General features: G+C 48.6%; 1 protein-coding gene across 4 annotated transcripts in view; it reads left to right on the top strand.

The window, feature by feature from the left end:
• The window catches only part of NTRK3 (neurotrophic receptor tyrosine kinase 3), a 382,091-nt gene that overhangs the window by 97,494 nt on the left and 257,404 nt on the right, over positions 1 to 27,193 (top strand). For 3 of the 4 annotated variants that reach the window (XM_041751778.1, XM_041751779.1, XM_041751781.1), the window contains one exon: positions 18,372 to 18,440. In XM_041751778.1, the coding sequence (XP_041607712.1) occupies positions 18,372 to 18,440 (69 nt within the window). Of the gene's footprint in view, positions 1 to 18,371; positions 18,441 to 19,318; positions 19,394 to 27,193 lie in introns of those variants that run through there. The other variant, XM_041751780.1, reaches the window with a different exon arrangement.

Here is a 27,193-nt window from a genome sequence, read left to right as displayed (position 1 = left end):
TGGTCACCCCTGGGAGTGCCAGTCTTTGCCAGAACCATGCCCTCATGTACTTTGCCATTCTGTTCTCTTTTCTCTGATTTCTCTAAGTCTCCATCCAAAGTGCCCTGGCTCTGTAGACAAATGCCCTCCTGTTCCCAGTGTATACTGGATCCTCACATAACCTGTGGGGGTGGCAGGAGGTGAAGAAACAACATCTTGAGAGTCTACACGGAACCAAGTGGGGCAGGGGTTGGTTCTGGGCTCCATATAATTCAGTGTGAGATAAGAGGTCTTGCATAAGTCTCTGGGGACCCTGCCAGAGCTCTGTAGGAGAGAGGCCATGGAGAATAGGAACGAACACTGCTTTTCCCAAACATTTTACAGAATTGGACAACACAGGCCAAAAGACTGTGCATGGTATAAATTACGGAAAACAGTGGTGTAATGACATTGTTTAGTGAATAAATTGAAGCCCTGAGTCATGAGGCCAATAACAGAGAGGGAGCAGAGAAGCATAATTAAAAGGAGAAAAGCCATGTTTTCAGCTGACACTGGAAGTGAGATCGAGATGAGGGTGGGGGTGGGAGGACGGGGGCTGCTGGTCCCTCACTTTGGCTGTGGCTCAGGAGAAAGAGCATGGTTGTTACTGGCAGTCAAGGCGGGTGAGAAATGAGGCCAGGACTTCTGACACAGAGGAGGAGAGAGAGTGGTAACATGGAGAATTTTAGCAGAAGCAAAGCCACGTGAGCTTTGGAAATTAAGATTAGCTATTAGGCCCCTGAACTCTGCAGTGATTTGGAATAATCTAGGCAGAGAGAAGCCTTTGTGAAGACAGATGAGAACCTGGAGAAGAAGGAGGGAGATCAGGAGTCAGACTGGGTCTCCTAGGATTCACGGGGCTCTAGGGATTGTTCTCCAGGATCCCTCATATCTGCAGCTGTATACTTTCTTGCAAATACCATCTCACCTGCTCTTTTTAAGGATTAAAAAAAAACCAGGATATTTTAGAGGGGGGTGGGGCAGAGAGGGAAAGGGAGAAGCAGACTCCTTGGCTGAGCAGGGAGTAGGACTCGATCCCAGGACTTTGGGATCATGACCCGAGCTGAAAGCAGATGGTCATCAACTGAGTCATGCAGGCACCCCAGTGAACGGTTTCCATGGGAGAACATGTCTTGTTCACTTCGTGCATCAGTGCCTAGCATTGCCTGGCATGAACTAGGTACCAGATTAGTGTGGGTTGATTGATTGAGGGGGTAGGGGTTGCCTTTCAATATAGTAAAAGCTGAGACAATACTAAAGCTTAAATTTGGTTAGACAATTTGCCTATCTCTAGTACTCTGTGCTATAAAACCCAACAGCTGGAAGAGTGCACAGTGCATAGTAGGAATTCAGTAAAGTTATTGTCCAAACTGGGACACTTTTTTTTAAAAGAAGATTTTACTTATTTAGTTATTCATTCATCATTCATTCATTCATTCCTTTGGAGAGTGCAGGTATTGGGGGAGGGGCGAAGAGAGAGGGAGGAGAGAGACTCCCCAACAGACTCCCACACTGAGCTGGGAGCCCGATGTGGGGCTCTATCACATGACCCTGAGATCATGACCTGAATCCAAACCAAGAGTTGGATGTTCAACTGACAGAGCAATCCAGACTCCCCCAACTGGGACACTTTGAGAGTGAAACGGAACCACAGAATGAGATTCTGGGACAATAGTCATGAACCAGAACTGTTTGGGCAAACCAGGATGTGTGTGGTCACCCGTCATCGGTATGTGTTGAATGAATGGATCTCATATCCTTGGAGCCATCCAAAGAGGAGTGAAGGTCTTCTGAGGTTTGCCTTCTTCTAGCCTGAGTACTCTCATTTATCTTGGGGATCCTTCAGCTAATATTTACTGGGTACCTACATATACCAGGTATATTGCTTGTATCAGGGATACAAAGAGATCAAGAAAAGCTGTGTTTTTACTCTTAGGGTGTCTCCTGGCTAATAGGAAGCCAGACTGTTGACAAACTATCTGACAGTGTGACAAGTGCTAAAAGGATGGACTGGCTGTTCTGGAGCACTGTGAGTGGGGAAAAGCTAATAATCTGGAGGTGGCAGTCAGGAAGGGTTTTTGGAGGAAGGATATTTCAGGGAGTCCTAGAGGGTGATTAGGAATTTGCCAGAAATGCTGGGAGAATCCAGAATGTCAAGCAAGTCTGTTCATGGCAGAGAACTCATTTCAGACCAACTCAACACTGTGTTGCTGGATGCTGGGAATAATAGAACTGTGACTAAGATAGATGAGCCTGTGACCTCACAGACTGTATGAGCTGTTTGCCATCAGATACGATACCATATATTCCATCAGGGCTGTGACGGGGAAATTGCCGTGTGAGCCAGGAGCCAGGAGGAGGGGCACCTACCTCGTGTCTGGGTGCTGACCCCAGCAGTGCACTAGGTGGGCAGAGACTGTGTCCAGGTACGCACGTGTACTGTGAAGGGGGAGCTGCATGCCCCTTTCAGCAGCCACCCTCCCATTTCATGGTATGGGGAGCCTGTCACCCTGCCCTCCTTATTTTGCTATTATTGCCCTGGCAAACAGTGGCCACAGGACTAGGCTGGGGCAGCAGTGCTCATGTGCAGAGGTGGGGAGTCCAGAGGTCTCAGGCTGGGCAGGAGGTGGTGGGTAGATATGGAAGCCAGAAGAGGTGGAGAGAGCCTGGGCGTTGCTTAGGAAAGGCCCATCTGCCTCCCCATCCAGAGCTTTTGAATGTAATATTAAAATGTTCCTCATTATTTTCCTTGGATGAGTTTGCTATCCTGATATATTAATTATTCTTAAAGGTCAACAGCACTCTTTCGAGTCCCCTTCTGTTCTATCATGTAATCAGTTAATTAATTGGAAACCATTTAGCAGCGTCTGCTGAGCACATTGTCGCGTGCGAGTTTTCTTGTTTTGTTATTCCTGTGGCGGTGGCTCCCTCCACAAGCCACAGAGGGTTTGGGAACTTGAGCATGGGCCCTGCCCCTGGTCCCTCCCCTTACCCTGGTGGGTGCCCTCCCCCCCCCCCCCCCCCCCCCCCCCCCCCCCCCCCCCGCGCTTTAGTTATCTCATTAACATTTGTGGTATCTCACCATCCTTGTTCTTTCTGAGTCTCTACTGGGAATAAAAGCCCCGTTTTTGTGGAGTGCCCATATATGACGGCCACTGTTTGGGGTATCTGTGTGTATTATTTGATTTGACTCCCACTGTCTAATGTGGTAGAGATTTTGCTCCTGTTTCCGAGGAGAGAGGAGGTTCAGAGTGCTGAAAAGAGCTAAGAACTATATAGCTAGAAGGGGGCCAAGCAAGGATAGAACCTCCTGGAAGCTTTCTGTTTCGGTTTGCTACAGTGCTGGTGCTTCGGAGGATCCAAGAGACATGGCCTGTGGCCGAGTCTTATGTTGAATTCTTCATCCCAAGGGCTGCTGGTTTCATTACTGTACAAGCATGTCATACAGACACGGAGCCCTGTTATTTCTTTGTGCTTCCATTTTGCTTGCTGCTTCTGAAGTCTCAGTGTATGCGGAGGCGACTCCTCAGCAGCTTGAGGGCAGGGCAAAAATGGGAAGCAGTGCTCCTAAATGTGCTCAGGCCCCCAGCACGAGCCAGTCACACTAAAAGGCTGACCTGTGCTCCACTCATTGGCAGCTCAGCAGGTTTGTTGTGCCTCACATCTGCCCACGTGCCTCCTGGAGATGTGTCCCAGGGCATTCCACCCCTGGGCACTTTATTATGTGTATGACTCCACCAGACCCCTCCCTGCCTGTGGTCGGTCTGGTCTGCGATAAAGGGGGAAGACATCACTGGATGAGGACTCTCCACACCTCTCCCTGGGGGTCCCTCAGTGCTAGCAGGTGGATCTCCATCCTTTTTGGCTTTACCTATGGTCCCAGTTAGACCAGGGGACACAGTGGGAAAGTTGATTTGATTCTTCCTTTCAGAGACCCAAGAATTCCAGTCCTCTCAGACCTGGGGGTGGGGAAAGTTTTCCAAATTTGACTTAAGAAGGCTAAGATTTTGTCTTAGTGGGTCACAGGAAGGTAGAGGTCATGGGACACATAAGAGGTGGAACCTCAGTAACACGCCTCCTCCTGCTACTACTAGTAGGTGATAAGAAGCACAGACTGTGGCCAGGCTGTGGCCAGGATGTGAGGGTTCAAATATCAAATCTTGGCTCCCCCTTGTAGTAGCTGCTGACCCAGGGCAAGGGATCTAAACTCTTTGCTCCATGATCTCCCCTTTGGAAAGTGGAAATGGTGATGGTAGTAGTGGTGGTGGTAGCACGTCCCTCATGGGGTTGTAGTGTTTAAGTGAGCTCTTCTATGTAAAATCTTTAAAGAAAGCTGGCCCAGAGTAATTGCTGTGTGTGGTCGCTACGGTCACTACTACCACTTGCACCCCAGTGGCCATGCATCAAGCACCTACTGTGTGCCAAACACCATGTTGGGCAGTTGACACTCATTAATTCATCTTAATCCTTACAGCTGCCCCATAGGTAGATACTATAATGACTTCTGTGGTCAGGATGAAGAGATGGACCCACAGAGGTTCAGTAACTTTCTCTGAGTTGGGGAGGGTGGGTCACACAATCAAGAGGGCCAGAGCCAAGAGTCTGGCTTATCTGTCTGGCTCCAAAGTCTCTGCTGTTTGCCACTGTGCCAGCACTTCTCACAACCGGAGCAGAAGCCAGCATTGCCTCAAGGGCCCGATACAATGCAGGGTGCTGGGTTCACCCTAAGAGGTTCCGATTAGCAAGTGGGCTGGGGCCCTGAGAATGTGTATTTCTAATGAGTCCCCAGTGATGCTGATGCTGCTGGTCTGAGGACAACACTTTGAAAATTCCTGCCTGCCTGTGTGGGTTGTGGTCTCCCCTCCCAGTAGGCACATGATGAGCTCTCCACCACACTTTCTGCCTCGGCCCTCCCTGCAATGCCAGTTGCCCATACATTCCATATTAAAAACTAATCTGTTACCTACTTCCTCACATGGTCTCCATGACCCAGTCTCCTGGCCAACCCAGCAGATGAGAAGGCCCCAAGCAAGAGTGGCATCCATGTGTCCTCCTGGCTCTGCTGGAAGGGAGGCAGATAGCAATCAGCTATAGCTCTTTAAATCCACACGCAGGCTCTGGTCTGGGAAGGGGGTCAGAGGTACTCGAAGCCCTCAGGCAGCTGTCCACAAAGCCACCTCTGGAGAGAGTGGCCTCAGTTGACCCTTTCATCCTAGTGGGTGACATCATGCTCCAAGCTTCTCGGAAAATACCTCAGGCTTGGGGCTAAGGTCTCTGGTTTTTGGTGTGTCCTCTGGCCTCAAGGGGACCCCCCACACTGGGCAGCTGAGCAGGCTCCCAACCTGCTCCTTTTAGTAGGTTTCTAGAGCTGTCCCAGCCCTTCTCCTGACTGCCCTCCGACACCTCCCACTTGGCAGTCCTCCACCCCTTTCTAGGTATTAACAGTGGCATCTGTTCCCAGGAGCTCTTGGGAGGATTCCTCAGCTCTTCACACAGTTTCTCTTTACATCTGGGCACATGGCTGTTTTATTCTCTCCTACATGTATGATATCTGGGTTTTCAGGACAGAGGAGTTGATAGGCTAAGTAAACTCATTGGGAAGACAGAATTTTACTACATCAGTGGCTCTGGAAGTGAGGTTCCCAAACCAGCCACATCAACTTCCCCTGGGAACCGCTTAGCAATGTAAATTCCAGAACAGACCTACTGAATCAGAAACTCTGGGAGGTGGAACCTGATTGCCTGTGTTTCATCAGCCTCCAGGTGATGCCAAAAATTGAGCTGGAGAACCCATGCCCTAGATGCTAACCCCAAACCCACCCTTGGCCTGTGCTTCTTCCAGCCACTCATCTCAAAGGAGGGATCGGATGCAATGTTGGCCTAATCCTGTTTCTTTATAAATAGGCCAAAGCACCTTTCTGCTCATAATTTCGTTGTTCTGGAGAGAGCCATAGATCTTTGTCACATCCCAAGAGTAGATCTTAGAATAGAGATCCACAGAGTAGAACAGAGTAGATCTTAGGTACCTGGTCAAGCAGGAATATGCTTTCTGCATCTTGAAGAGCACGGTGGCCTTCCTGCTGCCCCTGCCCCCCGCTCCTTGCCAGCTCCCAGACTCAGGTTCCTTGGTTCTGACCATGAGCATGGCATTTTCCTCACCAGCCCCCACATGGCCGCAGCCACATTGGCCACGGTTCCCTCCTCCCTCAATGGTCTCTGCTTTGCTTCTGGTTAGTATCTTGATTATTCCACAGATCCTCTCTCTGTGTCTTTGTTTTCCTGTTGTCACAGAGCTCTTTAGTAAAAAAATGAGTGTCCCCATATCACTGTTCATGTACCAGAGCCTGTTGTGGGGCCATGGCTCCCTGAGCTAGGTCTGGCCTTTTCAGCAACACCCCCCCCCCCCCCCCCCCCAGGGAACTGCTGCAAGGAATGCCCCATGGCTGTCAGACCTCGTTGACCTAAGGCTCCAGAGAGAGCTCTCCTGCTTCAGGGCAATTAGCTTTTGGTTAATTTGTCTGAAAAGAAACTTCCAAGGAGCAGAACCCCTCAGAATAGTCTCAGTAACACTCAAGGTCTGGTGAGAAGCAGGACTGCATGAAGGCTCAGAGCTATTGCTAAGGCGTTTTGTAAGCTCAGGCACCAGACCTTTGGCCCCTAAGCCGCATGGTGAGGGCTACATCTTCCCTGGACCTGTGGGGCCTTTAGGCTCTGCCCATGCATGTAGCCAGTGGGCTGGGCTGGGCTGGAGTTCAGGTGCCAACACATCTCTAGGGGGGTAGATGCTACTTGCTGTCTCATTAAAATGGGTTTCTGTGTTCTTTTGTTGAACGGAGGTTTCGTTGATGCTTGAGTTCAGGGGGTCATTGCCTGGGCCTCTGGCACTTGTACTCATGGGCTTGGGCTGCTTGTAGCTTCAACAGTGACTGGAGATGGGCAGATAAGGGGTGAGACGCTATGCTTGAACAATGATAGATTGTGTTTATCAAGGGCCAGGCCTGGTGCCAACTTCACCCTGTTTGCCATAGCCCACTTAATCACCACTGCTACTCAAAGGGACAGGCTCTGTCTCCATATCCCCAATCTACATATGAGCAGAGAGGTCAGGTAGCAGCACCAGGGGTCACAGAGCATAGAAACAGGAGAGGTAGGACCAGCACCCAGGCCCACATGATGCTGAAGTTCTGTGAGAATTCAGTTGAACTTGCTGTACCTTTATTGATCACTTACTATGCTCTAGGGGCTGTAAGGTCTCTCCAGCTGAAAAGAAGTGGTTCTCCACCTGCAGGAAGAGCAGTTTTCTGGGGGAGGAGGACAACACATATAGAGCAGTCCGTCAAAGCTGGCAGTCTGAGACATGGGTTGTGCCTGAGGCCCAGACAAAAAGACCTGGGAAGAAGAGGGTGAGAAGGTTTTGGAATGAGTGACACTGGCCGTCCTTAGGACTATCTGAGCTGTGTCTGTGAGACAGGGAGCCAGAGCATGAATGTGTAGAGGGTGCTGGGAGCCGCGGTGTGGAGATGGGGATGTGCCAGGGAGCTGTCAGGGTACAGCCAGCCCAATGACCCTGCTCTGTTCATGGAGGGGGGGGGGCATCTTTAGGGTTAGTTATGTGGAGGGAGGTGGGTGATGATGGGAGTACATGGATGCAGGGAGTTGAGGTCATTGTGTGGAAAGACTTGAACTTCAAAGTGGAGCCTGGACTGGATTAGGTAGGCCGAGCCTTCTGAAAGTCCAGCGAGCACACCCAGTGTCTCATGTGTTGGGCCACGGTCCATTTCCACCTCATTACTGTGCCTTTCTTGAGCTTTTCCAGCTTGAAGGATACTGGCAGCTTCTCCATGGTGTTGCGTGTAGTTGGGGACAACTGGAGTGATTCCTTCCTATGCAGCAAGCCATGTGTCTGCTGGGTTCTGGGACAGATCGGCATCTGGAGAAAGGGCACCTGCCCTTACGTCGGAGAATTAGAGTTTTTCCTTCTCCACCTGTTGGCAGCTCCTCTCCACTGAGGACCTCAGTCAGGGACTGGCTTATACAGATGGTCTAGAGCTGTCATCCGTGGGTCTTAAGCCCTTGAAATGTGGCCAGTCCAAACTGAGATGCATTGTGAATGTAACGCACACGTGGATTTCAAAGATGTAACAGGCACACAAAAGAATATGAACTATCTCATCAGCATTTGTTATGCTGATCACATAAATTGATGATACCTTATATTTACTGAGTTAAGCATAATATATGAATACAACTACTTTGATCTCTCTCTTTTCACTTTTTAAAATTTGACCACTAGGAAGTTTGAATTTGCATATATGGCTCATATTATATTTCTATGGGTGAGGGTGGGCACACTTTTTCTGTAAAGGTCCACGTGCTAAGTGGTTTAGGCTTTGTGGGCCATCTGGTTTCTGTGATAGCTACCCAACTCTGTGGCTCTAATGCAAGCTCTGAGGGTGTATGAGTTTTCTGTTGCTGCTATAACAAATTACCCTAACCGTTGTAAGACAACTTTCTTGCTATACACTGTGTAGCTTAGAACCTGCATGGTCCTCACTGGGCTAATAATCCAGGTGTCTGCAAGGCTGGGGTCCCTTCTGGAGGCTCTAGGGGAGAATTTGTTTCATTGCCTCTTCCAGCTTCTAGACACAATGCACATTCCTTGGCCTGTGATGCCTTCCACCATCGTCAGAGCCAGCACATCGAGTCTTTTCCTGTCTTCCCTAGTCACATCTCTCTCTGACCTTCTCTCTGTCCCCCTCTTCCACTTCTGAGGACGCTGTGATTACATTGGGGCCAGGGGATAATTAAGGATAACTTTTTCATCTCAAGGTTCACACTCTTAATTACATCTGGAAAGTCTCTTTTGCCATGGAAGTTGGTCTATTCACAGATTCTGGGGACTAGGATGGGACATCTAGAGGACCATCATTCCACCTAGAACGTGGACACAGACAACACACAAATGAAGGGATGTGGCTGTGTTCCAAAAAACTATTTACAAAAACAGAGAGCTGGCCTGCAGACAATAGCTTGCTGACCCCTGTGCTCAATGATGAATGATTCTGCACCCGATTCGAATGTGTGTCCCTCCCCCCCCCCCCACATGCCACCAAGCAATTCTGGGACACCAGCTGGGTGTCCTGCAATTCAACTCGATTCTGACACTGTCTACCCAGAGACATCATCAGATCTCACAGGGTGAGGGCTCAGTCCCCACTTCAGATGCCAGTCCCAAATCCAGGTTGTTACTGGTGCTTCTGACAGCCTGGCTGTAAATCACACATTCCCATGACCCCCTCCTTGGGTTCGATTAATTTGCTAGAGTGGCTCACAGAGCTCAGGAAACTAATTTACTTGCTAGATTACCGGTTTATTACAAAGGATATTAAAGAGTACAAATCAACAGCCAGATGAAAAGATACATAAGGCCAGGTCCTGAACAAAGGAGCTTTCATCCTTGTGGAGTTTGGGGTCTGGTATGGTGGCATGTGGAAGTGTTCTGGTTCGTCAAACCCCAGTCCCCTTTTTTTATGGGGTTTTTATGGGGACTATATTATATATAGGCTTGTTAGATTCAATCATTGGCCATTGGTGATTGATTCAACCTCTGCTCCTTCTCCCCTTTCTAGAAATCGGGGCGTGGGACTGAAAGTTCTAATCCTCTCTACATGGTTGGTTCCCTTGGCAACCAGCCCCCATCTTCAGGGGCTTTTAAAAGTCACCTCATTTTCTGAAGCAATCTCAGGAGCTGAGGACAAGAGATCAAATATTATAACAAAAGATGCTGCCATCTCTCTTACTGCTCAAGAAATTCCAAGGCAGCTGTGAGCCAAGAACCCTGGAGCAAAAGCAAATACCTATTTCTTACCACAACCATCATTTCTGCATGTTTTATGGGGTGATGTTTTTGGTAGATGCTCGATAGAGAAGGTTCTGTGGTCTAATAAGACTGGGACTCAGTAGGTCAGATCTTTCTCTTAATAAAGGCTCTGAGAAGTTCTGCAGTAAATAAGCCTGTTTAATTGGTTTAAAACCACATTTTTCAAGCAACATGATTTTTTTCCCCCTTGTCATATCCATTAATGTACTGCAGACCTCAGATTCCCTGGGAACGTTCTCTGGGAAACCCTGGTTCAGTCCAGCACAGGGTCTTGTAGAAAAGCTGCATCCAGTCTCCTGATCTAAGGTCAAGACACCAGTCACGTCACTGGAGATTTGATTAGAGAAAGCATTTTGGCTTCATTAAAGTTCATTAAATGAGCCATCCAGTGTAATTTAGCTGAATAAAAATGGCTCAAATGGCTTTAACCCCCACCCCCTTTTACAGCAATTTAATTGAGGGAAAAGCAAATATATCAATGATGTAGAAAAATATTTCTTGGTCTTCAAGAGGAACATTGGGTGACAGCCCCTGCTTCCTTGTCCCAGGCACTGGGTTTTAAGAGGTTGGCTCATAGAGCCTCCTTGGTGGCTGGCAGCAGATCTTGGGGATGCTATTGCATGGTGCTTCCTCTCTTCCCACCAGTTCATCCCAAAGAGCTTGGTGGCAGCCACCTTAACTGCTCCTCATGGTGGGCTGCACTCACCTCTGGTGTGGAGCCGACTGCACACAAAGTCTCAAGGTCAAGGAAGGTCAATGAAGCATACATGCCCTGGCTCTTGGAGAAGTGGGCAGTGGACTGGCATCCTCCTTCTCTGTGGTTGGTTGATTCCTCTTCAACAAACTCTATATGGAGTTGGTGCTGCCTCAGGAAGGGGGGAGGTGTCTCCTTTCTTGAACTTTCCTCCAGATTCTTCAGCAATTTCAGAAGAATCCTGGTATGGGGTGACAGAGGAAGGAATTGGCTGTTTCCAAGAAGACTGAGGAGAAGTTTTTTTTATGGGGAAAATGAAAGGAGGACAGAGAGATTGCCAAGAGGACAGCATTTGTCAAAGAAGGAAGAGTTGCACCTTTCTAAAATTTTTAAAAATATTTTGTTTATTTGAGAGAGAGAGAGAGAGAGAGAGAGAGAGAGAGAACACAAATGGGGGGAGGGACAGAGGGAGAAGCAGGCTCCCTGCTCAAGGAGCTCAATCCCAGGATCCCAGAGATCTTCCAGGATCCTGGGATCATGACCTGAGCCCAAGGCAGATGCTTAACCAACCAAGCCACCCAGGCATCCCCAGAATTTCACCTTTTAGAATGCTGCCTTCTTGGATGAAGGAAGATTTAGATCATGATGGATGCAGCCAGCAAGCCACAGCTCCTAGGAGCCTGCAAGATTCAAGAGGGGGCTTGGCCTCTGCTGTGTTCTGGTTAGCTGTGGTTGGTGCTCTGAGCCGGTACAGTATTCAGAATAGGGCCTTTGCCAGCAGTGAAATGGGTCCTCTAGGGGAAGCCACCTTCATCTTTGGGCTGCAGCTGAACACACTCCTGGTCCTCCGTGTTCTTTTTCTTTCTTTCTTTCTTTCTTTCTTTCTTTCTTTCTTTCTTTCTTTCTTTCTTTCTTTCTTTCTTCTTTCTTTCTCTCTCTCTCTTTCTTTTTCTTTTCTTTTCTTTTTTTCTTTCTTTTCTTTTCTTTCTTTCTTTTTTCTTTCTTTCTCCCCCTGCCCCTTATTCCAAAGGGTTTACTGAGACAGATTTCACATCCAAGTCCCAGAGAAAGGGCATGGGACCTATAAACAGGAACCTGGAAGGGGGTCCGAGGGTTCAGGGTGGAACCCCCCCCCAAAAAAAAAACATGTAAAATAAATAGAGGAAGAGGGTGGAAGGCCAGGAGAGGAGACAATGGACTATCACATAGCGATGGCAATGTGGGGGCGGGCCTCCATTAACATCCCATGTATTTATACACATATAAGAGGACTTGTGGGGGATATAGGGGACCCCCCTTTACCTTCCATGCCCCAGCTTCTCCATGAGTGACCCTGTGGGGGTGGTGGGGCAGGTAGGAGTGGGCATTTCCCCCACCCTCAAGGCATCAGTCACCTGCTGCCCAGACACTGGACATACTTCTGGGGTGGACCAGGCTGAGACTCCTCCTGAGGATAGCCCTGGTTCCAGCTGCTTCCATGGCTTCCTTGGGGACCCAGAGCAGGGGTTCATGGGGCTCCTCCCAGCACAGCTCCCACCCAGGTCTGGGAGGATGGAAAGAGGGGTCAGGGACTCAAAGAGAGAAGCCGGTACCTTCTGGTGTCCTAGAAAAGCTGATCCCCAAGGATAGCCCACCCTGGTTATGCTGCACCCTGCAAAGCAGCTCAGATAATGGGACTGGGTGTCAGGGAACGGAAAGGAAGTTCCCGAGGCCATCTGTAGGGTGAGTCCTAAAGGAGGCTGCTCCCCAGGCTGGATGCTTGGTGAAGGGCAGGCCATGGGGGTGACTTCCTGAGGAAGGGGCTGTTCGTGCTGCCAGGTTCCAAGTCAGGGAGGAAGAGACAGACCTCTGGGCCTCCAGACTGAGACTGGGACTTAACCTGCCTGGCCCTCCTCCCCAGCTGACACGGTGGTCAGAGTAGGGCCAGGTGGGCATCACTAGAAGTTCAGTTTTCTCTTTTATCAATCTTTTGTGGAAGGACACTGCCTGTGCCCAGAGGGGAGCTGAGCAGGTGGACAGATGCCAGGTTAGATCTTAGCAGTGGTCCTTTAGTAGGGACCGTGGTTGGGAAGCTGGTTCCCTAGAGCACCTTGGCACAGAACCTTTCAGGGGCCACAGCTGGGCAGCCAGCTTGGCTGTCAGGGCTGGGGGTCAATAAAAGAAAAAAAAAAGAGGCAGTGGGGACAGGTATATAGTTTGCTTGAGCTGCTATAACAGAGTAGCAGAGATCTTGGTGACTTCAACAACAGAAACTTATTTCCCATGGTTCTAGAAGCTGGAAGTCCAAGATGAAGGTGTCTGCAGGGTCGGTTTCTTCTAAAGTCTGCCTCCTTGGCTTGTAGATGGGTGTCTTCTCCCCATGTCTTCACCCGGTCTCCTTCTATCTGTGTCTGTGTCCTCATATCTTCTCAGAGGGACACTCATGCTATTGAATTAGGGTTTATCTCAGTGACCTCATTTAACCTCATTCTGAGGTTCTGAGGCATTGGATGTCAACATAGGAATTTTGAAGGGGATACAATTTAACCCATAACTGCAGAAGACAAAACCAAAGCGAAGGGGAGAGAGAGGGTGCGGAGGTGGAGTGAGCCCCCAGGAGCTGAAGTAGGGGCGGGGCAGACCCAACAAAGGGTCCTTGGTGTGGACGTGAGGAGGTGAGGGCGCCGGGCTGAGCCGGGCATGATGCAGCAGTCAGACATACTAGCACAGGGATGGCAGGGCACTTGGCACCAACGATCCCCTACATGCTTGAGTCCTGAAACATCTCCTGCCCCCTGGGCCTGCCTCTGCCTGTGGGGGCGGAGGCACTTCCACATGTCAGCCACACTGTACATCCAGGAAGTCCACAAAGTCTCCCATTTTCAGGATCACCTGTGGGTGGGGCTCAGTGTCCCCTTCTCAAGTCCCAGTCCCCAAGGATGTGCTGTCTCTTGGGCAACAGAGGAAGTCCTCTGATTGGCTTTTCTTGACACCAGGGTCTATCTTGAGTGACCCTTTTGTTGGACAGTAGTGCTCCCAGGCTGGAGGGTGACATCCTCCCCAGTCATGGGATCTATCCTGCTGCAGTCAGGTGACTCCTTTAGGAAGATCGTGGGACCGCTTACTGTGCTGAGGTGTTCAGCCTGGAAGGACCCGTGTTCACCAAGGGGTTAACACAGGAAGAGCCATCTCATTCCTGTCCTTCTTCTGGGTCAGATTCTGGCCATCTGCGTGTCTGGCTCCCTGTTCCCAGAGCCCCCAGTGGCCGCGTCGTCATTGTTCATTACTCTGGGCCCCGGAGCTGGGGCTGTGAGAGAGCCAGTAGTGCAGGACAGAATTAATGGCTTTGTTTTGGAAGTCTCAGATGAGGGATACGGGGGCAATGTCGCAGAGCCTGGTGTTGGGAAAGTGTTTGATGTATCATCTCGTAAAAATCTTGCTCACCAAATTAATTCCTGTGGTCAGGTGGCTGGGAAACTGGCCATTGACCCAAGCAAAAGTCAGAGCTGGGAGATAATGGATCTGTTAGGGAAGAGGCTGCCGTGGGGCCCAGAGGCAGGATGGGCCCTGGTCTGATGAGTGGGATAACCGGCCCATCAATTCTTGGTGGCAGGTGAATACAGGTGAGGTACGAGCCGGGAGGAAAATCAGGGGTAGTGAGTTCTGAATGGGTGGTAAGACTGTTAAAGCTCCATGTCTTAGCGTCCCCATTTCCCCGTACCGTCAACATTTATAAATAAATGCCTGTGAGGGCAGGATGGCCAGAGGTGTGTCCTGCTTGTCTTGTGGTGGCTGTGCACTTGCCTTACTTGTCTTTTGTGTATATATTTGTCTCTGGGACTAGATCGCTCCCCTGTGTGTCTGTGGCAGGGCACCATGCACAGTTTTATGGATTGTGTGCACTGCACTCCTCAAGGGACTTGTGTTGTGCCATGGTGTCGCTGTCTCTGGCATCTGACGCCGAGGGGTGTGTGGGAACCTGGGAATTGACACGTCTGTGTGTTGGTTGCAGATGTTCCTGCGTGTGTTGGCTTGTTGCTTGTTGATGGAGTCTTTGCATTAAGGCCACTCAGACCTGTTCAACTCGACCGTGGAGATTATGGTAACACCTGCCCAGGACAGTTGCTGTACATATTAAATGAAGTCATGAATGTAAAAGTGCTGAACACAGTGCCTGGTGTTTCATAAGCCCTTGGTGAAGGGCAGCTGCTGGTTGTCCTGGTAGTTGAGCGAGGCAGGAGGGTGTGAGCAGAGGGGAGTGGCCCGGCTGCAGAAGGAGCGAGGGCAGGCATCCCTCCAATGAGAGAAGGCGGGCTGTGTCCCAGGGGGGCAGTTGGGGAGGAGGGGAGTTTTTAGTCCTGGACAGACCCCGTGAGTATTGCAGTGGCCGCTCCATCTGCCTGAAGAACTGGACTGATCCAGGGGTCCTTTCTCTTCTGGGTGGGGTGTGGAGGGTGTGGCAGGAAAGAGATGAAGCCAGGACCACCCCCCCCCCACTCAGGAGAACAGGGGGCCCACCTCCCCCTTGCTGAATGTCCCAGATTCCCTCCCCCCTCCAATTTGTAATAAGGAGATAATGCTATTTCTTATTCTTTATTTGCCCAGAATGCCTGTTATTTTCTTTCTTCTAGAATCCAATTTTCTCATGACATTTCTGCCTAACGTAGCAAAACATGACCTTTGTGAAAGGACATTGCTGGCAGGCTGATCCCTGCCTCAGGCTCCCCAGGAACCCCTGACACACCCCGAGGCTGGTCGTTCCTCAGAGATGGGCAGGGTCCCCACTTCACCTGGATTACTCCTGTTTTCTGGGCTATTGCCCTGCTTCTTGCTGCGAGGTGGGGGGAGAGGCAGGCGAGGCTGCTTCTGAGGGCTCAGGGAATCTGGGGTTCCCGGCTGTTGACTCTCATGGGGTACTGCTCCGTTGTAGACCTGGGGGTTCTGTTCAAGGTGGTGCTAGGGCGAGGCAGAGATGACATAAGGCAGATGGGCTTTATCTGATTCTGCTGCCACTGCTGTAGTCGCATATAGACAGTGAGCCAGGAAAACAAAACAGAACACTTCTACCTGGGTGAGTCATTCGCGTTTGCTGAAACAAATAGAAGCTAAGAAGCTAAAGGTAATGGAGACTCCTGAGGTGGGGAGTGTCCTTGACTTGGGTGTCCTTAACTGAGAGGTCTGAGCTCCAGGGGCAAAACCTAGTGTCAAGTCAGCCACTAACTGTGTGTGTGCCCCTTATCCCCGCTTCAGCCCTCCTGAGCAGGAGGTGGGTCGGGGAGCTGCATGTCCCGACCTGATGTCCTTAAGTGGTCCTTAAGTGGTCACCATGCAGGTCCTCCTTTATCACCGTTTCCTTCTGATCACCGGTGGATGAAGGAAGTTTGTAGACACAAGACGGACCAGTGGGAGGGTTTTGTGAAGCTGAGCATGTGGGCAGGTTAAGGTTTATGAGCTTTTGGTGAGTCACGTGTATTACTCTTCCTTCCGTGGGCAGGAATTGGGCTCTTCCTTCCGCGGGCAGGAATTGGGATGTGGGAGGCCTACCCTAGACAGCGCTGCAGGCTTGAGGACTCTGTACAGAGTGCTGGGTGTAGTGGGAGTGGCACAGGAAGCCTGGGGTCCCCTTCCTTTGTCCACCAGCCCCCTGCACCCACAGAATAGGTGTTGCCTTCCTAACATAGTCACTGGTTGTCACCAAGGGTCTTGGCTGCTTCAGGTGCTAAGAGGAAGCCCTGTCCCTGGTTTGTCCTTGTGTCTGCTATCTGTCCCTCTGAGGGCTGTGCATACTCTCTGTGATCCTACCGGCCTGGACTTCTCTATGACCTCCAGACCCATGTATCCAACAGGCTAGTTGATTTGTCTCTCTGGATGTCTAACAGGCATCTCAAACTTAGTATTTGCAAGGGGAGGCTCTTAATCCTAACCCCATCCCCAGATATGACCCCTTTACAGCCTCTCATTAAGTGACCTGGCCGCTCGCCTAGTTGCTAATATCTTCCTCCATCCTTTCCCAGACCCAATTCAGAACCCAGTTCTGGCGGTGATCTCTCCATCCCCACCCCCACTCCCTGAATCCACCTGCCTCCTTCTCCTAATCCCCTTCCTCAGTAACAGCCTCTAACTCCTCTGCCAGCTTTCAGTCTTGGTAATTAGATTATGTCACTTCCCTCAAAGCCATCCAATGCCTTCCCGTTGCTCCTTAAAATAAAATCCAAGGTCCTCACCATGGCCAGCAAGGTGGTTGTGGCTATCCCCTCTCCTCCTAACCCCTGACCGCTCTCCCCTACCTCCTTCCTCACTGGTCACCTTTCTGCCTTTGCTCTTCTTGTGTCCACTGCCCAGAACACTCCAACCTTGGCACTGGCTCAGTCTCACTCTGGCCTCAGCTTGATGTTACCCTCTTGGAAGGCACCTCTTTAAGCTCCTGCATAAAGGAGCTGTCTCCCTCTCCCACACGGGTTATGGCATCACTTTCTTTGTTACCCGCCCCCCCTTCTATTCGTGGCAGACTGTAGTTCTCTTGCTTACTCATTTATAACTTGAATGTAAGTTTCAGAGGGACCTTCTCATTCGTCCACTCTACCGGTAGCCTGCGTTTGATTCTCCCCAAATATCTGCAGTAGAAATCACCCAAGTAGAGGTGTGTGTGTCAGCGTATATGTGTGCATATAAACAAGAGTCTGTGCTTGCATTTATCACCTGCATGTTTAGTAGACACAAATACATGCATGCTAGTGTGTGTGTGTGTGTATAGATATTTACCTACATGGCATCCGTACAGCCATCCATTCTCATCAGTGCGGGAGTAGAGTTCCTGGGGTGTCACTTGGACTCCAGCAGTGTCTAACTGCTGCCTTAAAGGGCTGTTATCACATCAGAAGTTGTTTGTTGAGACTGGCAAAGTGATAACTGTGGGCGTGTTTCTTCTATTATTTGGAAGACTAATGGCTACTCCTTTCCCCTGTACATTTTAATGAGAACAATTAAATAGCCATTAGGAGGAGAACAGAAGTGTGAACAAAAGGCTGATGTCTTGATCATTGATGGGCCTCTTTGCTGGGGGAGGGACTGGATAGAAGAAATTGGAGGTGACCTGCAGAGTTTTTTTTCACTATTGTGAATATTAAGAATGCTTGTTGGTAAACGTGTATATCGTTTCACTTACACAAGGTAAGTCCTAGAGATGTACAGTACAGTATAGCAGGTCATTAATGATACTGTATCGTATACCTAAAAATTTGTTGAGATTATATCTTAAATTAATGGTTATTGGAAAAAAAAAAGAAAAGAGAAGAGAGAGAAGGAGGAAACTTTTAGAGTTGATGCTTAAGTTAATGGCATGTTTATGTTGACATTTTCACGGGTACACACACACTTACCTTGAAATTCATCAAGATGTATACATTAAATATTCACAGGTTTTTTTTTAATGTTACTGAAATCTCAATGATAAAAATGAAAAAGAATGCTTATTGGCTTGTGTATCCTGAGAGCTCTGTCCCCCTGTGGGAGAGTGGCCTCCAAAAGGTTCCCTGAACCTTTATTTTGGTCACAAGATGTGGGAAAATGACCAAGACCTTTTTTTTTTAACATTTGTAAAATCTCCCTTTCCTTTCTTTGAAATCCTCTCCAAACCTCATCTGTGGCCTTGACTACTGGCAGATAAACCTTTAGCAGAATGGAACAAGAGAGAAGAACAGCAAAGCCAGGCTTCTGTGAAGTAACCAGGCTCACTACCAAGAGGGTTTTTCATATGCCAGATCTGTCCCTTAATTTCTCCTGTATTTGTCACTCTTGCAGAAACCTATCGAGTAACCGGCTCACCACACTCTCATGGCAGCTCTTCCAGACACTGAGTCTTCGAGAATTGTAAGTTTGGTCTTGAAGGCCATCCAAGTAGTAGAGTGGTGGTAGAGGTTGGGTGGGGAGAAGTTGAACCATCTGAGGTTGGGCATGAACTTGAAAGGGTTCCTTGGGTTGGGTAATACAGAGTATACCATGTTTAGTGATTGGGTGTACACTTGAAATGGGCTCCTTAGGTTGGGGGACAGAGTGTACCATGTTCAGTGAGAGTGGGGCACCCTGTTGCTTGATTTCTGATGCTCTTTCTGGCACATTTCTGAAGAAGACAGGAATATTATCTCTGAGCAGGACCTAGTTCTGTGTCTGTAGGTAACAGATATGTAGTAATAATAGTATTTATATTTAACTAAAGAGTATGTATATAAGAGTTTGTATATAAGAGTATGTATATAAGAGTATGTATATAAGAGTTTATAATAAATAACATTCATAATAAATAAAAATTGAAAAAAAAAATAAATAACATTCATAATGTAGGATTTTGTAGGTTATCAGGTGTACTTTCATTTATATGACTTTAGTTTAATCATCATGAACATTATGGGAGATAGTATCTCCCATATAAAATATACTATCTCCAATATAAAATATATCTCTTCATTTTAAGGTGAGGGTTCTGAACTTCCAAAAGGCAAATTGAGACACAGCCAAGATTTCACTGTTAAGGATTGGCTGACCTAGGACTTGAACCCAGGCCTCTGACTTTAGATTGCATGTTCTTTCCAGCACTGCTAATCTTTTGTCAGCCTATTTGGCTTGCTTATGAGCATCCTGATGGTGGAGGGGGTGGGAGGCAAGTCCATATATTTATTCAATGTGCCTGTGGACTACTTGGTCTTGCTACCTTCAAAGGCTGATAGGTGCACCCCTATCCCCTCCAGCCATTGTGTGCAAACCCACGTTGGATGGATGAGTGAGAATTCCTGACCACTGCTGGAAAAAACAAGTCATGTTGATGTGTGAGTCATCGGGGTCATCTCTGTGCATGAAGGACAGTGTATTACGGTGAGGGACAAATCAAGGCATAAATTGGAAAGGAATTGAGGCATGGATGAAATTAGGGAGTCAGGGTTCCAGAGATACTGCTCATGTGTTCCCTTTTACTTAGTGACTCAGATTTAAATTCACTGAATGCAGGTTGCTTCATTATCTTTCCCAAGAAGTAGTAGTGGCCTTGGATCTCTGCCCATGCTGTTGGCCTTTCAACTTGTCCTCCCTCCACCTGGGAAGACCTGAGTTCATGGATGCGTCATAATCTTAGCTTTTCCAATCCAGCTGGTCAGGGAGGGGAACATTTACATCCAGGGACCCAATAACCCATTACCCGATGATGGCCTCGTATACCCTACTTATCTTCATGGACCTGAATGCCCATGATTGTTTGAAAGGCCATTCTAGGGCCAAGAAGTATAGAGGTGATGTCAACAGTGTCGGAGAGTTTAGGACAATACTGCTATGGGTTGCCTGCCTTTCTGAGGATTTTGTGCCTCCTTCTGGGCTACTCCTCTGGTATGGGCACATAGATGTAATGACCATAGTTCTTTAGTCACATAGAGCTGAGATCCTGAGGTACATCAGTTAAAAACTAACCAAATTTGAAAAAAGGTAAGTATATACTTATCTGTTTATACAACACTGAAAAGCTAGATGATGTCACTGATGTCACAGACAGCTAAATGCCAGACCTTTAGACTTGATTCTTTGTATTCATTCCCATCTTTGTAGGTGGGAAAAAAAACCTTAGCACTAAATGAATATGACTGCTTGGATCACTACTAACAACGATTTCTGAGATCTGACTCTGTGCTAGGCATTTTGCCAAGCAATCTCTCGAATTATGTACGTTATTTAATTTAATTCTTGTAATAGTTTATCCGGTAGGAATTATTACTATCACTTCATACTGGGGGACACTGAGGTGTACTTAGCAAGGTTAAGTACCTTGTTTCGAGTTACCCATTAACCAAGTGGTAGCATATGGACTCAAGGTCTTGACCACTATACTTAGCTGTCTCTCAGCCTCTTAAAATCTGTTTCCAATTCAAGGATCGGTTCTGCAGTAATTCTCGGAAAGTGCATGATTGCAGTTCTTTCTTATGTTGGCCTAGAACTAGTCAGGGCCTCTGCCATAAAGGAGCTAACTGGGAGCTCTCTTTCTTGGGAGTCTTGTGTCTGGTTCTCCCTGAATGCCTGTCCCTTCACCTCAAGAGGCGAGGGACAGCATCTCTCTGGGGGACACCTGGAGTCTGCAGTTGGCTGAATTACTGAGAAAACGTTCAGTGCTCCTTCTAAAAAAATCATTGGATGTGAAATCAATGGTGTGCTGCCCTGGTGACCTGTTTTGTGGAGTTTTAGAAACAGTTGTTCCATGGATATATATTTAAAGAAAATGTCAGTTTTATCCCAGAGGATCATGGGATTCTGCATTCATCTTTGCCCAGGATCAATACACTGGTGAGCTAGATGTGACTTATGGAGGAATGAAGACATTCCCTCCAGTGAGAGCCAGTGTGAGAGCCACCATGTCCCAGAGTATTTTATTTCTGTCATATTGTTAAATAAGAAAAAAATTACATTGGAAAATAAAGAAGCCCCCCTCCATGGAGCACTTGCCCTGGTAGGGGTCTATTTTTTTGAGGAAGAATTGAATGTTGAGAGTGGAAAATTTATCTTTTGGCCAGAGGGGCCTCATGTTGGCTCTTAGCTGTGGCTATGATTAAAATCCAAACAATCCCAGTTCCTGGCAAATGGAAGTGGGGGTGGGGGGAGGTGGTAGTATTTTCTTGTCCGACTTCCTGATTAGTCCACATGGCACCATCTGCCACAAGCTTTCTAGACTGCCAGGGTCTGCCCAATGGAGCCTGTGGGCTGGGGGGGGGGGGGGCGGGCTGTGGGGATGGGTTGGGTATTTCCAGGAAGAAGAATCTTGGCTCTGAAGGAGATAGGCCAGGGGGAGATGGCTCTTGGTGCTGTGGCAGCCGGAAGATCACAAAGCCAGAGTGTGATTTGAGCCATCTTTTTCAGGAACAGAAGGGGCAAACTAGGGCATTCAGTGATTTCTCAGCACATTTCATTCTGTCATTGAGGATCTCTGCCCACCCCAGCCAGACCCTCCCCTACTGGAGGACCTGTGATACAAGAACGGATGCTCTTGGGATTCTCCATCAGAATGACTTTCCAACAATAGAGGAGACAAAAGAACCATATATTGAGCACCTATTATGAACAAAGTCCTGTCTTATTTTTGGAGCAACCCCACTTGGGAGGTATCATATAACCAGTTTTACAAATGAGGGATCGAGGCTTGGCTAAGTTAAACAACTGGTCCAAGATCACAGCTTACAAATGGTAATGAATTAGTATTATGATAATTAGCATTACCACCATTCAGGTCTACTGTTTTCAAAGATGAGTGCTCTTTCCTTAATCAACTCAGCAAACCCTCCCTCCCAACCCCCACCCCATACTTACTGTCTCCTTCTGGAAACCATTCTCAAGATGGTGACTTCCCAAGTGGAATCACTGGGGGAAAAAAACACAGACAACTTAGCATCTCAGAGCCCTTGTCATGTACTGGAGGCTTCCTTTACTCATTTTTTTCTTACTTTTGTCAGATGGAGGATATGGTTTTGGCTGAACCCCTGGCCCATTGCCCTTCACTGGTCCAGGCTGTGTTTCTCTTATTGCAAGAACTGGAAGCATCTTTCAGGACTCCCTTTAGAGTACTTAACACTGTTTCAGTGGCACAGGTTTGCAGAAATTGGAGTTGGCATTGCACGGTTGCTCTCCGAAGTTTCTGGTTATATCAAGATTTTCTTTTTTTTCCTTACGGAGAAGACTGGAATTGTCTGTCCAGAAATCAAAGCAGGAATAAAAGAGATTGTCTTAGAGATAAAGAATGAATTAGAAAGAAAAGAAGCTTGGATTCTGAATCCCATGATGCAATTTAGGCAATGGCAGGAGGCACCAGAGGATATAAACCCACAGCACAGAAACCTTCCAGAAATACCCTAAGGACCATTAATGTATCTTCAACAGGCTTCTCTTAATACCCTGCACGCACAGAGCAGACATGATTAAAACAGATTGGAATATTTCATTTTCTTAAAGCAAAGTGATAATTACCTCTGGTGTAATTTGCAGATTTAATCGACTTGGTAAAATATTAACTTGGTATCGGGGATGAGTTTGGGCCGATCCTGGCACTTTCTCCCAGTCTTGGCCATGACCGCTTTCCACGGCTCTCAGAGAAGTCCCTGAATGATCATGTTAATAATAGTGTTACTGTAATAATAATTTCTGGTCTCTTTATAGCCCCTTTCAATTCGCAAAGCATGTTAACATGTATTATCGCTAATCCTCATAATAACTTTGTGCAGAAAGAGGGTCGAGCGCAATTACCCCCATTTTACAGATGTTAATGCAGAGCCTGAGGGAAGAAGAAGTTACTTGCCATATTAATTTCCTAGGGTTGCCTTAACAAATCACCACAAATTTGGAGGCTTCAAAAGATAGAAAGTGACTCTTGATTCTTCTGGAGGTCAGAAGGCCAAAATTAAGGTGTCACAGGGCCACTCTCCTTTCAAGAGGCACATGGAAGGAAACTTTGCGTGTCTTTTCTGGCTTCTGGTGGCTCCTGGTGTTCCTTGGCTCATGTCAATGCCACTTTAGTATCTGCTTCCTGTCTCTTTGTCTTTGGTCTCTCCCTCCTGTTTTACAAGGACACTTGTCATTGGATTTAGGGCCCTCCTTAAATCCAGAATGATCTTGTCCCATGATCATCCCATGATTCTTAACTCGATCACATCCATGAAGACTCAATTTCTAAATAAGGTCACATCTGCAGGTCTCGGGGGTTAGGACCCAAACAGGTCTTTTGTGAGAGACACAGCTCAGGGCACTGTCTTTGCCCAACGTGACACCAGGCTCCACTCAAACCTTTTGTTTGTGTCCTTCTTTTCCCATTGTCTTGTTATCTCTGGGAGGCCAGTGGCAATCACCTGGACCTGGGGACGTGCTTCCCTGGTTAACAGCAGATCTACTTCCATTCCCTGTCTCCTGCGGCCAGTCCCAGGATGGCTGTGGAGGAGAGAAGAACCCCAGAGTGATGGCTGGAGGGGAACCAGTGTTTTCTAAATACATCGTCAAGCATCATGGCCTAGGCCTTGTGGTGAGGCGTTTGCATATGCCTGAATGGGGCAGAGTTAATGTGTCGGAAGCCCCTAGGGCCCTGTGATCAGGCCCCAGGCCATGCTGGGGCTGGGGCTGGGTGTGCGTAAACTCTGCCCTGAAGCAGCTGCTGCTGTATTATTCATGGGCCTGCCTGCATTATTGATGGGGCAGGGAAAGCCTTCAGGCTCCTGCACACAGCCCCTGCAGCCCTGGCTGAGACCTGACTTGCTGGAAGAAGGGACAGTGTCCCGTAGACTACATGCTGCTTTTCTTTGTTTCTGGCCCAGTCCCTGAACCCTCTGTGGTCTGGGTGAAGACGAGGGTAGTTCACTCAGTGGGACGCCCAGGACACCATGTTTCCTGACTCAGCATGCTTTCTATTGGGTACCTGCATCTTGGCTTCTAGGAGGAAGGTCCCAGGGGTGGGGGGAGAAGCTTAAGGTTTCTATGCAGTTTGCAGGAGACTCCAGCATGAACGAGAAGCCAGGTCTCCTGGGGAGTCCCTCCTTGGTGGACCAGATCATGGAGGAAAAGGATGGAAGGAAATGGGTGGAAATGTCTTGCGGTGCCATCCCACCTCGTTCTCCCACATGGCCCAGGATGCTGTGGCCCTGTCAGCTCTGTGGGGGAGTGAGGGGGCGCTGAGAAGTCCGGGGACACCACAGGGCAGGACCGAACAAAGCACATGCGGCTCGAAGCAGCCCACCCAGCCCAGCTAATCTTTTCCACCCAGGTGGATAATTTGTATTTTTACAACTACTTCATAATGAATGGCTGCATCTTGTCAAGCGAGCATCTGGGAACAGCCGGGCTGACCTGGTTCAGTTTGCAGATATGCAAGCATCTGGACTCTCAGTGTCTTTCCAGCAGGGCTGCCAGGCCTGTGCTCGCCGCCCCGCAACACAGGTCCACATCCTCAGGCCTTCCCGTCCTCCACCCCCTGGGCCACCAGCTTGACCTTCTGCTTTGTCCAAGGCTGCCATCGCCCTTCCTCTGCTTCCTCCCCGACCGGAGGGTTGAGTGGGGCTGGTGCTCAGGGCAGTACGCACGCTGTTGGGTGGTACGCAGTAGGTATGACACGAATGTCATCCTGTTTTTATTTCTTAGCTCTCATTTTGTCCTGCCTGCTTATTTTCTCTCCACTCTCTCCGGGGTCTCCGCCATGGCCCCATCTTGCCCTCCCACCAGGCACACACCTCCACGATTCTCGGCCTCACTGTCCATCTTCCTCCTCTAGGGACTCATCCTGATTCCTCATACAGTGAACCTCTTCTTTTCCACTGGGTCCTTCTCTTCTGTTTTCAGCTAGAGACACTTCTCTCCTCCTTGAATTTCCTGTCTCCTAGAAGCTGAAAACCTTGGTGTCATCTCCACTCTTCCCTTCTGCCTCCAGTAAAGCACTCAGTACCATCCTGCCTTCTTTTACAGTGTCTCTGCCATTTTCCCTTCCCTCTTCCCCGTCTTCTCTACGCCCTTATTAACGAGGCAGCAGTTCTTACACGGGGGTCCAGGGTTCCGTGGGGTCCCCTGTACCCTGTTGGGGAAACTAAAATGTGGAATTTGAGACATTACTCGCCCTTTCCACTCCTGTTCCTCCAAAGGTGTGTAGTGTTTTCCAGAGGTCACATGACAGGTGACAACATCATTTCTCTGGTGACGAATGGGAGTTTGTGTTAATGCGGTGTTGTGTTATAAATTTTTTTATTTGAGGGGCACCTAGGTGGCTTAGTCGGTGAAGCATCTGCCTTCAGCTCAGGTCATGATCCGGGGTGCTGGGATGGAGCCCTGCATTGGGCTCTCTGCTTGGCGGGCGGTCTGATTCACCCTCTACTCCGTGTGCTTGCTCCCTCTCAAATAAATAAATGAAATCTTAAAAAAAAAAATTTTCTATTTGAATTCCAAAATGGTAAATAGTGATAGGTATAATCTACATATACAAAAGCTCTTTGAGGCCCTCAGTAATTTTTAAGAGTAAAAAAAAGGAGTTCTGAGACCTAAAAGCTGGAGAACATTGGCCTCCAGCCTGTTGGCCTCCCCTTGTTCGTGTGCGAATGAGGAGGTGCCCTGTCTGCGTGCACGTAGCCTCGTGCCAGGCACTGGGTCTAGTCAAGGCATGTAAGTCAAGGGGTTCATCCCCCATTCATCCCTTTGCCCAGGTGCTTTGAGAAATGCACAGACTTCTTGACCACACAGTACCCTGTGTGTGGAAGGCACCCTCACCAGGTGGCCATTCTCAGGCTCTTCCCTTGCCGGCATCTCTGGCACAGTACTTTCGGGTTGCTCTCCTTACAGATCTGCTTTGTTCACATCATTTCCAGCTCCGAAGGTCTCAGTGGTCCTCACTGCCCCCTGGATGAGTTCCAAACCTATGGATATTTGATGTGGTGGTAAAGGTCCTGCACTGTCTGGCTTTCATTCTTCCTTCCAGCTTTGTTTCCCCGTGCCCCTTGACATGAACTCTGGGCCCTGGTGCGGCTTTTCTTTCCTGTGTTTCCATCTCAGTCTCCAGCATCACCTTGAACTCTTTCCCTGGTCTCTGCCCCGGAGCTGCAGTGTCGGGGGTCATGCTGACTCCTCTGCATCTCCCCTCCCACCTAGCAGTGCCTGGCACCAGGTAGACGGGTGGAGAGAGTGTGGGGTTTGGAGTCCAGTAAGCTGGGGCTTGAAGCCCTGCTTTGTCTCACACCAGCCGGGGGACTTCAAGCACATGAAGCACATTTAATCCTTCCAAACCTAAGAAAGGGATGCTCATCTGCACAGGGGATAGTGCTGGCTGTCTCCTACGGTGGCTGTGGGAAGCAGAAACTCAGTGAAGGCTAGGTCCCTCCTCCTTTTCTGAAAGAGCTAAGAGAAAAGCCAGCGTATTTTTAGACTAAAGGAATATCATGCAGAGGTGTTGGCACCTTCTACTGATGGTGTCCCACTGGCTGGGAAACACTGAGTCCTCTACCAGTGTCTCCCTTTTTCCTGAAAGCTGATCAGTTCTGATGCACGCCTCTCTGTTTTGGAATTCCACCCCTTGTCTGGAATATCCTGGGGCTTAGTACAGCTCCTGCTGGGCACCAACAGGTTTGTCTTCTTACTGGTCCAGCCGAGAGAATCATGTTCCTTCTACTGATCCAGACATTTAGACAGATTGGGTGCCCTTTACTTGAAGAGTCTTACATCAATGAATACCATTAATTGTCCCCCTAATGGGATAGTTCCATTTCGAGGGGCAGGGACTTTGCTCTAAGTCACAAGGAAAGTCATTGGAGGAGGAAGACCTTGAACCAGACTCTTTCCCTATCAGATGCTCTTCTTCACTAAGCTGAGTGCTCCTGCAGAACAGAGACTGTCTCATTCACCTCTGTGTCAACAGCACTCAGCCCATAGCCAGATATGGAACAGGTGCTCAGTAAGGATTTTGTTGAATTTATGAAGAATAAAGCTGGTCCCAAGATGGGCTTTGAGCAGATCTTGGAAATAACTAGCCACCTACTACCCAGGGAGAGTAACGCTTTCCTTCTTCCTTCCCTCCCTCCCATCCCTCTCATACTCATTCAACAAGTATTTATGTGCCAGGCTCAGTTGTAGTTACTGGCAAT

The sequence above is a fragment of the Vulpes lagopus genome, chromosome 4, assembly GCF_018345385.1.
Source record: "Vulpes lagopus strain Blue_001 chromosome 4, ASM1834538v1, whole genome shotgun sequence".
Classification (NCBI taxonomy): domain Eukaryota; kingdom Metazoa; phylum Chordata; class Mammalia; order Carnivora; family Canidae; genus Vulpes; species Vulpes lagopus.
This window is presented reverse-complemented; position numbering and strand designations above follow the sequence as displayed.